The 13,089-nt window shown below is 35.7% G+C and overlaps 1 protein-coding gene across 4 annotated transcripts in view; it reads left to right on the plus strand.

Moving 5' to 3' along the window:
* N4BP2 (NEDD4 binding protein 2) overlaps positions 1–13,089 on the plus strand; it is a 39,399-nt gene that overhangs the window by 25,028 nt on the left and 1,282 nt on the right. For 3 of the 4 annotated variants that reach the window (XM_062575473.1, XM_062575472.1, XM_062575474.1), the window contains exons 10-18: positions 605–2,946; positions 3,427–3,512; positions 4,306–4,351; positions 5,220–5,464; positions 6,803–6,921; positions 8,269–8,407; positions 8,504–8,692; positions 10,889–11,057; positions 12,655–12,778. In XM_062575473.1, the coding sequence (XP_062431457.1) occupies positions 605–2,946; positions 3,427–3,512; positions 4,306–4,351; positions 5,220–5,464; positions 6,803–6,921; positions 8,269–8,407; positions 8,504–8,692; positions 10,889–11,057; positions 12,655–12,778 (3,459 nt within the window). Of the gene's footprint in view, positions 1–604; positions 2,947–3,426; positions 3,513–4,305; positions 4,352–5,219; positions 5,465–6,802; positions 6,922–8,268; positions 8,408–8,479; positions 8,693–10,888; positions 11,058–12,654; positions 12,779–13,089 lie in introns of those variants that run through there. The other variant, XM_062575475.1, reaches the window with a different exon arrangement.

A 13,089-nucleotide genomic window follows, 5' to 3' on the forward strand; every position in this document is an offset into this window, starting at 1 on the left:
CTCATTTATTTTTGCATATTTAATGTATTTGAAGTGAAGTGGACTCTGGCAGCTAACGGAGCATAGCAGATTGTAACATTATGACAAGAAATAGCAGGCCGCTTACTAGTTAATTTCTAGACTTGTTTAGAATCTAGTGATCAGGATCATGTAACATTCATTAAATAAACTTAGTTACCAGGTTTTGTGATCTAAAGGAGGAAATATGAGGCAGCAGAGTGCTTCTGTATATAACTAAATGTTAGGAAATGGGGAAGATAGAATACTTCCTCAATAGTCTTAGTCCCCTGCTGAAGTAAAAAGGGGATACTTACCAAGTAAAGTTCTGCTTTACTTGTTTTTGTTTGTTCTTCTTAAATAAGAGTATTAAGGTTTGTGCTAAGTCATCTTAATTTTTTTTTCCTCTCACAAGATTTCAGGATGTGAGGCTGTGAAGATTTCATATGTATTCTCCATCTGGATGATTATAATGTGTTCTAACAGGCAGCTTTTGATCTGTATCTTGAATATGTTAAATATCCAAGTCAGAATTAGAAACGTGAATAAGGACAGGTGCTTAAAATCATTTGAGATGGTGTATCTTTCATTCCAATTTGTCTTTCAGAGAGACTCAATCTGATGTAAAGGAAGAAAGATCTTTTGCTTCTAATCTGGAGCCTCTTGAACTGGAGCCACTTGAACTAGCTGAAGATAAAAAACTCTTGTATGCTGGTACTTCAACATTAGAAAATAACTCTGCTCCTGAAAGTTTTCAGAAAGAGGACAAAGGACTGGAAAAGAACTCAGCAGAACACAGTTCTGGAAACAACACTGTTCAAGATGACTTGAATATCTGTTTGTCAGATTATGAAGCAAAAGTACTGCCTTTGGAGAAAAAAGAAGAAAAAGGAGAAAAAATAGAACAGATTACTGAAACAGAAATGGGTGAGGTTGATGTGACCAGCTCTGAAGGGCCTGTATGCTTTGATATGCCTTTTTCTGAAAGAGCTGAAGAACATAGCGATAACAGTGTTGTCAAAGTTGAAATTGAACAATATGGTGAAATACATACAGAACCACAATTAACACAAAGAAATAATGTTGTTGAACCAAACAGTTCAGCTTTGGACACACCAGGAAAAACAGAGTTACTAAACTTTCTGGGGGATTGGCCTGTAGGACAAACAATGGGACAGAGAGTCAAAAGACCTAGAAGACTAGAAAAATCCTCTTTGAAGAGTGATAAGGAATGTAAAACTCCCAGTCAGCCTCCTCTTGAGTTAGGAAAGGAACAAGTGGGCCTACCTGATACCTGTACTATTGAAAAAGGACTGGAGGAAGAAAATTTGTCTGTTAGTTCAGATATAATTTCACCAGAATTGCAAATGGTAGGACATTGGCCTCTCTCAGGCTCTTTAGAACAGAGACAACAAAGGTCAAGGAGAATGAGAAAGACAAGTCTAAATCAATTGGATGAAGATAGAAGTGCTAAAGGTGACGTGATTAGAAATGCTCTTGACACAGTAGATGTGCTTCGCGGAACACCAGGGAACACCCTGGAGCTGCAGGATACAGAGAAGTTACATTTTCACCAGCCTGAAACAGTAGCTAGTGAAACATTCGGTGAGAAGAAAACCCAGCAAAATAAGAGAACGAGGAAACATCATAAATTAGCCCTTACTTTTACAAACAACAATTTGCCTCCTCCCAAAGCAGAGGAGCAGTTGTCTGTGCCTAATTCCACAGAAGAGAAACATGACACAAGCTCAAGCAGGCAAGTGAATAGCTATTCGCAGACTGAATCACAGGATTTTGCTCTCCTGTGGAGACTAGAAAAGAAAATGCTTTTTCCTGAGACTACCAAAGTGTTGCATGGCAGACTAGACGGCTTCAGACCCAAAGATGTGGACAGTACCTCAGATTCTCAGGAAAAAATACCTTATCGAGTTACATATGATAAAAGTACCTTTGTGGAGGAAAGTGAACTTAGCAATATTGATGAGTCTGAAAAGTTAAATATGCTGTGCAAGCTCTTTGAGTCCCTTTCAGTTGAAGCTCTGAAAGATTTGTATGAAAGATGCAATAAAGACATTGACTGGGCCACAGGTCTGCTGTTGGACTCTGATGAAAAGCTATGCAAAGATGTTGATACTGAATGCTTGCAGGTAAGAGAAGCTGAGACAGTTGTCACAGACCTTGATTTCAAGGCAAATGCAGACTGTGGTGAGAATCTCAAAAATTCCAAACAAATCCAGCAAATAACTGGGGCTGAAGATATTTCTGAGCCTTCAGAAAACAAGAACTCATCAATCAGCATTGCAGATGGTAGGAGTACCAATGCAATTGTGACAGATGCTAATGTATCTGAGTCATTAACTACTGTCTCCATGAATGATTCAGTGGAACACGAAAATTCAGATGATACAGCTCTTAGAATTGATACAGTTAGCTCAGCAGCAGGTAACACTGAGCAGCCTGTTTCAGAAATACAGGAAATAGACAGGCAACCTGTGAGTACTGTTGAGGAAACGAAAAATAAGCAATCAGGTTCACAGCTTGATGTAGGTTTGTGTGTACCTGTGACTTTACCTCATGGTCTTAACGCAACTTCTACCAATTTGAAATTTAAATTAAATAATGAAAATGACAACCCTTCAGAAAGCTATACAGAGAATGGCAAAGTAAATAATACAACTACTTTGTTACTGGAAATGGATCAAACATCTCAGAAGGATCCTACAAGTGATAAAGAACTGGAATCTGATAAAGAAACTCAGTGGAGTTCCAGGGAGATATTTGTTAAAGAAGAGAGTGAAACTCCAAATCAGGATGAGGATAGAACCAAGATACAAAACCCTTTACCAGTACCCTCTGTAGCCTTCAATATAGATTGCCTAGAGCTAACACTACCTCCTGAACTGGCACTCCAACTGAAAGAGATATTTGGGCCTGTTGGCATTGATGCAGGTATGGACGTTATTATAATCCGTATTTTTGTGAAAAATTAAGTTTGGCTAAGAAAAACTTTCTCTTCTTTTCCCTGTTCTTCCCTTCTTCCATGATTGACTTGGGGAAACAGAATTGTGCAGTTCTTTAAGAAAGGAAGCAAGCCAAGCATGGTGTAAAATGTAGATACAGTAGTGCTGCCTTCTGCCTGTATTTCTTTGTCCATGCACATGCTTTAAAAAGCATGAGGAAATATATTGTCTTACTTTTTTTTTTGAGCAACAAGCCTTTGGAGCTTATTTTCTAACTCTTGAAGGATACTGAAATGATGAGACCAGTGCAAAGGATGATTGGGGAAAAAAAAATGATTCCCCTCTCCCCCCCCCCAGTTTTTGCAGATCTCCAAACTGCAAATTAATAAGTACTAAACTACTATACTTTAGTTCCTTGGATAAGTCTTTATAGAATGCCTTAATGACTGTATTTTCTCCTTTTCATAAGGATCACTTACTGCTGAGGACTGTGTGGTTCATATTGATCTGAATTTGGCAAAAGTGATTCATGAGAAATGGAAAGAATCTATTCTGGTCAGTAGCTCTCTTAGTTATGAAACATTATGCTTGCACTTTTGTCAAACCAGTTGTCTTTGTATTTGTTAGTACAAATGTGTTTGTAAGATGTAAATATCTTTGTGAGAACAATAATAGAATATGGTTATAATTTGTGAAATATGTGGAGTATATCAACATATCATTTAGGGAATAATCACCAGAACTGTTGAAAGAAAGTTTCAGCGGTGAAAAAACTGCAGGTCATAGAGTGCCGCTAACAAAACCATGACTTTTTTTTTTTTTAAAAAAAAAAAAAAAGTATGGGAGGGGGGTGGTTGTACACAGTTTCACCAGAATATTGACTAAAAATCTTATCTAATCATTACTAGCCTTTTGACCTAGAAGATGAATTCTTAGTATGAATTATTCTATATAGAAAATGTCCGCATGTACAATAATTGAGAAGAATTTTCTACCCTCGCTGTTTCATGTCACTGTACAGACTTCTGTAGCCTTACAAAGCACAGACAGTCTCATTTTGGCAAAATTTTCATTTTTTTTTTAATTACAGTTCTGAAGTCTTAGCACTTCCTCTAGGAGTATGTTCCTCTAGTTTGATATGTTGTTGGAAATACAGCTATATCTTTCAAATGTTACTTCTCAAATATTTTTCTTAAATATAGTTCTTTTAAAATATCCAATCTGTGAGAAATACTATAAAACATCATTTTGAAGCTGGTTTACCTAGAAGCTAATGCTTATCACATTTTGCTTGGAAATTCTATATTTATTGCTTCTTAACATTCATGGTTTTGCTATTTTTATTTAGAAGCGTCAGAGGAGAGAAGATGAATCATGCAAATTGTTTGCAGAAGGTATGCTATGTATTTTCCGATACTGTAAAAATATTTAATTCTTTAAAACCAGAAAGACTACAAATACTCTGTCTGTTGAAAAATGATGGATTCATTTATTAAGCAAGGTTTTTATTGGCCTTGGTTCTATTTACTGTTCTCTTAAAGGTATAGAAAAGAAAATCTGCTAATTATAAGCAGTATCACTGATCCCAGGTAGATATACAAAAAATACATGATTGTGTGTACTTAAAGGGAGTCTCTGCAGGCACAGCAGGCACTGCTTCAGGCTAGAGTTGCTAGCAGAGTAAGATCTCTGCAGGTCAGGATTATGGTGTTCACAGCTTCTCTTCCTCCTCCTTGGATGAACTGATTATAGCAGAAAGATACAAGCCCGTGTTCAGAAAGTGTTAGAATCTCTGGTAATCTTAGTTTCCAGTCACCCAAATGGCCAAATGGTGGTGTTAGCATGAACGTATGGGAAGTGCAAGACCAGGTTGTTACTCATCTGTCCGTAAGTTGTAGAGGGAAGGTAAGCATGAGTCAGTAACTGTCTTACAAGATAGTGAACAAACAAACCCCCACCCTTACGCATGTGCAAGATGGTTGTTTACAGCAGTAAGGTGAGTCTTAGCACTTGAAAATTCAGTTGGAGTCTAGTAGTTTTGCTCTTGTTTTATAAAATAGATGAAGAAGATCATATAGTCCTTGGAAAACAGAAATGAATATGGTAAAAACTGTATTGCTTTCTATTTTAATGATAATGACATTGTTTTAACAGAAACAAAACATCTAGGGTGGAAAAAACTTACTTTAATTACTTTTGGCTTTGCCTATATAAGTAAGTTAAGTGTTTTATTTGTCACTTCTCTTTTTATTGCTTTTGAAGGTCCCACTCTGAATCAGCAGATAGATACAGATGATTCAGAAATGCAGTTATCTCAGAACACAGAGAGTAAAATGCAGAAGAAAAAATCAGGCTGGGTTTCAGACTCATCTAATGACATTCACACCAAAAAATCAGCAACATCAGAAGTCTTTCCTTTTATGGATCACTGGAACGCACAGATTCAGAAAGTTTCTCTCAGACAAATAATATCCGAAGAAATAGCCATGCAGGAGAAACAGGATCTCGTATGTATATTACCATTTTTAATGCAGTATAACTTCATTACTGTTAGTGAAGCAGAATATGGCTTATCTGGTGACTCCTCTTCATGCTGCTGACAACAACCTGAATTCACAAGAGAAGTGTGTGCCAGCTTGTATTAATTACTGTAATACAGAAGTTTGCTTTTGGTTGATGTTTCTGTGTTCTTTTTTTTTAAAAAAAATAATGTTTTGATTGTTTCACAAACAGTTCATGCTGAATTTCACTGTACAGGTTAGCATTGGCATTTGTTTGAATTGTATTTTTTGATTGCTCACTTTAAAACAGAGAGAGCTGATCAGTGTGATTTTTTTTTTTTTCTGTGCTTCTTGGGAAAGCTGTATCAAAAAATTCAGCTCCATACCCCGTTTATTTAGAAATTGCTTTTGACCTGACATTTTCTAAGGAGAACCTACAACATTCCCAACAGATGAGACATTTTTTTAAAAAAAGTTTTTTTGAGATTCATCTCAATCATTTTTCTTATACTGACTTCTGAGCAAATAGTATTTTTTCTACAATTTTTTGTTAATTTTGTGTTTTCTGTAGTTTCCATACTCTAGCTGGTGTGAGCATATTATTGCCCTCTACTGGATGACAGTTTATAACATGAATTTTAGTTTTTGTTAATTGTCTCTGATAAGTAGCTGTCCTAAAAAGAGGAACTCTTTTTACTGGCATATAAAGTCAGATGTTACTAGCTTACACTTTAAAAGAATGATTTGTGGATTCATTCTTTGAACTGCATATATGTGGCTGACTGATAATTACAATGACAGCAGATTTATTTTCAGTTTAAATTCATGGAGCTTGGCTTTATTTTGGCCTTTTTTTTCTTTATTTTATTTTTTTTAAATCTAAGTTTTGGAATGATCAGTCCTGTTTACTCGGGGCTATAATTAAGTTGTCTACTCAGCGTGACTTCACAGATGTGAATATTGATAACAGTAGAGCTACAAATACCCTACACCAAAACAAAATGTTTCCTGAACAGAAACTCCAAAACAAAACTCCAAAACTGAAACATCTTCTAAAAATCCTTCACACTTTACTTCCTCTGAGTTATGAGGGAACTCTAGCTTGGCTTCAAATGACTGCGAAGTCCTGCAGCAGTGTATAATACAACATATCTGTCATCTTTTCTTCTCCTCAAGTCAGTATAGTGGGCTGATACTGACTTGTCATTGCTGTGGGTACATACCTATTAAGTAGATATTTTTTGAAATAGTAGCAAACAAGAGTGTAATTAGATTGGCTACACTGTTAATATATTTTGTTTTGATCCTGAGCTTGTAATATTACTTCCTTTGTCTTCTGGGTAGAAAAGTGTTCCTTTTGTGGCAAGAAAAGACTGTGCTGCCAAGCTAAAGGAGAAGCAACTTTTTGAGATGTTCCCAACCATTAACCAAAATTTCTTAATGGATATCTTCAAGGACAACAAGTAAGAGGTCTTTAAAGTTCTTTGCAAAATTGTTACTCAGCAACACTCTATAGTGCAGTTACTATCTTAAATGTCAAGATTTAAGAAATTGCAAAAGAAAGGTTTACAGAAAAAAGGATTAGTTTGAAAAAAACAAACTAAAGGCAAAGCTAGTTTGTCTTAAAAAGGAAAAAGAATATAAAGACAGTATGTATACACTTGTTTGTTTCTTTGAGGAGTAGACTGTTTCTCTCATCAGGAGAAGAATGTCTCTGGCTGTCAATGGATCTGCTCATTTGCTCTAGAGCTGTGGTGAAAATGAAGTGGGAGAAATTAGTGCAGGATGCTAATGATGGGTTGGCTCACGGCAAGTGGCATCCAGCCCAAGAGGAAAACTACCACAGCTTGATGTTAGCTGCTAATACTCTCAAAGTTACTACAGTAGCTTTGAAGGAATGAGCCATTGCTTAATCTCTTCCATTTTTCTTTTCTGCATTATATTACTGGGGTCTGTGGCTACCTTCTTAAATCTAATTTCTCGAGAGCAGAGATGTTTTTGAAGAAACCTTTCTTCCTTCTTTCATCCTTGATAGGTTACCCATCTTTCTACTCATACGGGTTTGCATGCTTACTTGTCAGTCTTTCTGCTTGCCCAGGTTGTTATCAAAACCATTCTTTGCAGAATGTCTAAAATAGTTCTTTATCCATCTCTACAGCTCAGGCATTTCACCACCTCTTGTTTTTCACCTTCTGATTTATCTTCATAGTGAAGAGAATTTCCTTTCCCAAAATCTATCTTTATTTTGTATCAGATTTCTTCTTGTCTGCTTTCTGAATAGCATGAAGAACAAAGGAAAAAGAGGAGTTGTTGGAAATCTAATGGCAACTGATGCCATATTCTTACTGTATTAAATTGAGTAACAAAGCTTGACTGAAAATACAAGGGTTTGCCTGCACCACTGTTTCAGAAAACTGAGCTAGCTTTAGACTAGTTTGTACTATCTATCCCTATCCAAGGGGAGTTCAAGATAAAATAATATATCCAGCACAAAGAGCAGTGTTTACTTCTAAACTGATGTCTGTTTGATTAAGGTATGATACAACTTAGTATTTCTGTGTACTTGTAATATTCAAGTGCCCCTCAATCACACCTCTGTCAACCAAGACAGCATGTGTGTTGATACCAATGCAATAGAGTGAGTCTTCAAGATTTTTTTGTGATAAATAAGATGGAAAATTCAGTTCCAGTGCTTTATTTGCATTTACATCTGTTTCTCTAACTATATAAAAGTCCATAATGTGTATTCTAACAAATGTAGCAGCTATTAATGTATTTGTAAAGTTACAGATTTTACTTATCCTTTCCAGCTATTCTTTAGAACAGACTGAACAGTTTCTGAACTGTGTTTTGGAGGCAGAGCCTGTAAAAACAGTTATAGCTCAAGAGAGTGTTCAGCAAAATGAAACTGTTCCTTTCTGCAGTGCTGCAAAGAACCGTGAGAAGAAGGTATTTTTTTAATAGTAATTACAAACATATGCAAAGTCGTGTCAGTGAAAGCACTCTGCAATTCATACTTAGCTTCAACATTGCTAATTCCTACAGGCAAAAAAAAGTAAGGAAGAGGATGATGCTCTGAGTGAAATGATGTTCCAAGACTTTGAGTATCCACAATATGATGATTTCAGAGCAGAAGCTTTTCTTCACCAACAAAGGAGACAGGAATGTTTGAAAAAGGCTGGGGAGGCATATCGCATGGGTATGAAACCTGTGGCAGCGTTTTATGCACATCAGGTAAATGTAAATATTGTGCTTTTCCTCTCAGTTTAGAAAGATACTTAACTAGTGAGTTGGAAGTGATCAGAACAAAATTTTCCCTACTGCAATTGATAAATTTACTCAATTACTGTTCCCTGCATATGGTTATATTGGAGAATCACCTTATAATTAAACTCATCTTCATTAGTAATGATGCAGCTGATGTAACAAAATTCTGTGTGAGACCTCAGGAAATGTGATAATTAAGTGCTCAAATATACTCATTTTTGTGTATGTTTCAGTCCTGCTCTTGCATCCCGATACTTGCAAGTACCAGGATTTGTGTCCATGTGCTCTTGTACACAACACAGAGTAAAAGAAACATCAGCTATTGAGTTCTACCTACATCTCTTGGGTTCCTCTTGATTGGTAACAATAAATTGGTTTTAGTTGAGCCTTTTTTATTTTTCCAGAGTTAAACAGATACCATGACCTGATTTTTTGCCTCAGAATCTTACTTTCTTCATCCTGCATAAATCTTGGGCACAGTTGCTGCACATTGGCTTTGTTTCATCATTTTTGGTAATTTTATGGCTACAGTCTGGCTTCCTGTTAGCATAATATAGTGTGGCATGCCACACTTTGTTGTCTTTCTGTCACTGGAACGCAAATCTTCTGCTGATGAGTTTTTTGTGCTCTGGCTGTGGAACTCCAGTCTTCTGGTCTTGATATAAACATTTCTTAGTGTATACTAGTTTGATTGCTGTTGATCATATTTTTGATTATAAGCACCGACCATTCTTGTGACGCTTACTGTACATTGTTTCTTTTAGTGCCTTCACACACAAGACATTTCTATTCATACTTCATTCAAACCACACTTAAAAATTCTGTTGCAGATCTCTACAAAGGCTTTTCAGTGATCTAATGACATATGTAGAATTAATGGTGAATTTTTATTGAAATTCTTTAAAATTATGAATTGCATCTTGACAGAACAAAAAGCAAATTCAGGAGTGGCTAATTTACTTATTATTTTTAGAAAGCTTTCATGCTACTTGTATAAAATATTCTAAATATTTGTATTATTACTATACATGTGTGAAGCCTTGAATATTTGTATCTTTTTAATGAACAACTTTTATATTCCTGGTATGTATGTTCTTGAGCTTTGGGGAGATATGCATAGTTTTGGGATAGAAATGAAATTACAAGTCCTGTCTTGCTCTTTGTTCTTAGACCTAAGGACACTTTGGAAATTATAATACATTTTCTTTTAGGTAATTAAAATGCAAACAGTTACCTTTATTCATGAAAAATATTTTGATCTTTACGATTAGTGGTCTCAGTCTGTCCTGGTAATCCTTTGAAACTGAGAGTTGTGGGGCTAATGTCTCTGGTTTGACGCTAATACACTTCAGATGATCTATTTTAAGCAAATACAAGACAGACTGTCACTTCTGTTCTCTTACTTGAACTTTTGCCAGGCCAATACCTAGAGTTAAGTGTTCCATTTCTTTTCAAACTATGCCTATAGATCTTCAAAGACAATCTATTACATCAATCTCTTGCATACTCTCACTGCAAAGTTCATAGGAAATAGTTGGTACTGTTCCTGTTCCTACAGTGTGCGAAGTGAATAACTGCCCTGCTCCTCGCTCTTAATTCTGATAGGGACTCTGTTGATCTTGTCAATCATAAAAGATCTATCAAAAAAATGAGTAGAGACTAGGCGTCTGTCAAAAAAAGTGTTTGCCCTTTTGTCTGTTCTGATTTCAAGGGAATATGTTAGTAGAATCAACCTCAAACATAGTACTTGGGCTATCTGTCAGTTTTTTGACATGATTTCATTAAAGTTTAGCTAAATATTTTCAAATAGCAAAATACCATTTTTAGGATAATAACAAATTGAAAATCAACATGGAGTGTGTCTTGTAAGGATCTTACGGTTTGTGTTTTTTCTGTGAAGATTTCTTTATAATTTCTTCTTTGTGCCAGCTTTGAGTAGTTTCTTAGGGAAAAATTTCATGAAATTTCCTTGTGAGTGGGTCTTACTGAGCCTCTTCAAAGTTCTGTTGTGATTATAGCTCACAAACAGAAGCAGTGAAATCTAGTGAAGTCTAGTCAGGGCAGTGAAGCCCTACCTGTACTGTCATTTTGAATCTCAACAACCAGTGTGGAGCTTAGATTATGTCTCAGAGTGTAATGGTTGATGCCTTTATGAATATAAAGGGTCGTCTTCATGAGCAGAAGATGAAAGAAGCCAACCATGCTGCTGCTGTGGAAATCTTTGAGAAAGTAAATACTTCCCTGCTGCCTATGAATGTGTTGGATCTGCATGGTCTTCATGTGGATGAAGCTGTGAATCAGTTGTCCAGAGTGCTGCAGGAAAAAAGTGAAGGTAGGAGAAGCTAACAGTTCTTAACAACCCTCTCCCCACAAACCCACCCTATTTTCCTGATCTCCCAATTTTCCTGAGTTCCAAGAAATCACTAGGTATAGCAGTATCACAGTGCCTGAGTGCAATTGAATAACTTACTAGAACAGTTGGCTGTTTGTGTTGTTTCATTTTTAAAGCTCCCACATTGAATTGTTTCTGACATGACAATGATTCTTCTTCCCCTCCCTGTGCTGCTTTGTAAATCTTCCTTTTCCTTCTGTTTTATTCTCTATTTTTTTATTAAAGACTTGATCTGTCCCTTACTGATCTTCCTGATGTTTTTGACAGAATGGGTAGTGCAAGCATTCATGTCACCTTTGCGCTGTTTTGTCAGAATTGTTTTGCTTTTTTAATCGTAAAGAGAAATCATTATGTTGAAATTCTAACCACAATGATTATATAGTCTTCAGCTTTTACATGAAAGTGCACAAAGTGAGCCATCTTTCAGGCACTTTCATATACATTTGTCTTAGATATACCATTTTTTTCGATATAAGTTAGAGCTTATTAAATTGTGTTATCTCGTACTACTCCTAAAATAATATTTGTATATTTTAGCTGTAATATAATGCTTTTTAGAGGTTTAATTCCCTGGAGGTGCGTTTACATCAGGAGTCTTGGATATGGTGGTAGGGGCTCCCTGTTCAGTCCACTTTCCTTATTTTAGAAAACATTTACTCCAGTCTCTGTTACATGTAAAGGGATCAGTCCTTAGTGCTGACAGTATAAACAGTAAACTAATACAAAATGTAAGTAAAGCTGGGCAAGAAAGACAGAGGATAGATTAGGAAAGATATCATGTGAAGTGATAATCTTTAACTGACATATCTTGGGTTGTTGTGAGAATCCCATCCTATTTATATTTTTTTCCTCTTTTTCAAATTCTGCATTAATTTAGGCTGTTATATTGTTCAGGAAAAGAGATATTTCCTTTATTAGCGTAGATAGATGCCCTAATAAAGCTTATGTCATATGTTGATATATTGATTCATGTGTTGCAATATTGCAAAAGTTAGTATCCAGATAAGTGTGAGTTAGAAATCCAGATAGTTTTTGACTTTTATTTTCCTTCTCTCTCCTTTTTCTTTATGCAGTAAAATTTGTTATATTTTTTCAAGTTATTTTAGAGTTAAATAAACAATTTCACTACTAGTAGAAAGACTCTTACAAAAATAATCAAATGTGACATCTCTGTTTTTAATTTTGCAGTTTTAATCACCTTATTCTCATAGGGTGTAAACTCCAAATAAAGATTAGATGATACATTCAGTAAAGCTGCTCTGAAATTAAAAGGATTTTGTGATGATCACAATGTGCATATTGCAAGTAATCTGGGTAAATCTAGATGTTTTCTAGACCTTGAAGACGTATTTATTTTTTTCTTACACTAGAAGAGGGAAAAATGGCAGTATTTATATAAAAGATGCAGAGCCAGTGTGGGAAAACAAAGTTCTAAATCACTGTGGTGAAAGTTTTCAGAAGGATGGATAAAAAAGCTATGCTGACTGCCAAGTCTCTAGAGAGAAAAAATTTTAACCGTTACAATCCCTGCTGTTAGAGTACCAGCAGGCTGGTGGTAAACCATATCTCTGTGTGATCACGGGAAGAGGAAGCCATAGCCAGGGAGGAGTTGCTCGCATCAAACCAGCAGCTATCAGATACCTCACAAGCCACAACTTCAGGTGAGTATAGATTTTTGCTACTGATACTTTTTTTTTTTAACCCACACTTAACTAACTGAAAATTGAAGTCCGTTTTAGAGTACTGCTAAATTGCTAAACCATTTAAGGTTTGCTGTCTTGCAAGTCTAGTGGAGATGCAATTGTATGACACAAAGCTCTCTCATAAGTGGTACTTAATAAATCGTTTTGTGAGATAGGTGAAAATATTATAAAATAAACTCATCTAAACATAGTTTAGTTATCTATTTCCATTCAGAGTTGCTAACTTGAGTGTGAGAAGTTAATTTTATTAGGCTGCAATATATGCTTTA

Source organism: Rhea pennata, chromosome 4, assembly GCF_028389875.1.
Source record: "Rhea pennata isolate bPtePen1 chromosome 4, bPtePen1.pri, whole genome shotgun sequence".
In the NCBI taxonomy this organism is placed as follows: Eukaryota; Metazoa; Chordata; class Aves; order Rheiformes; family Rheidae; genus Rhea; species Rhea pennata.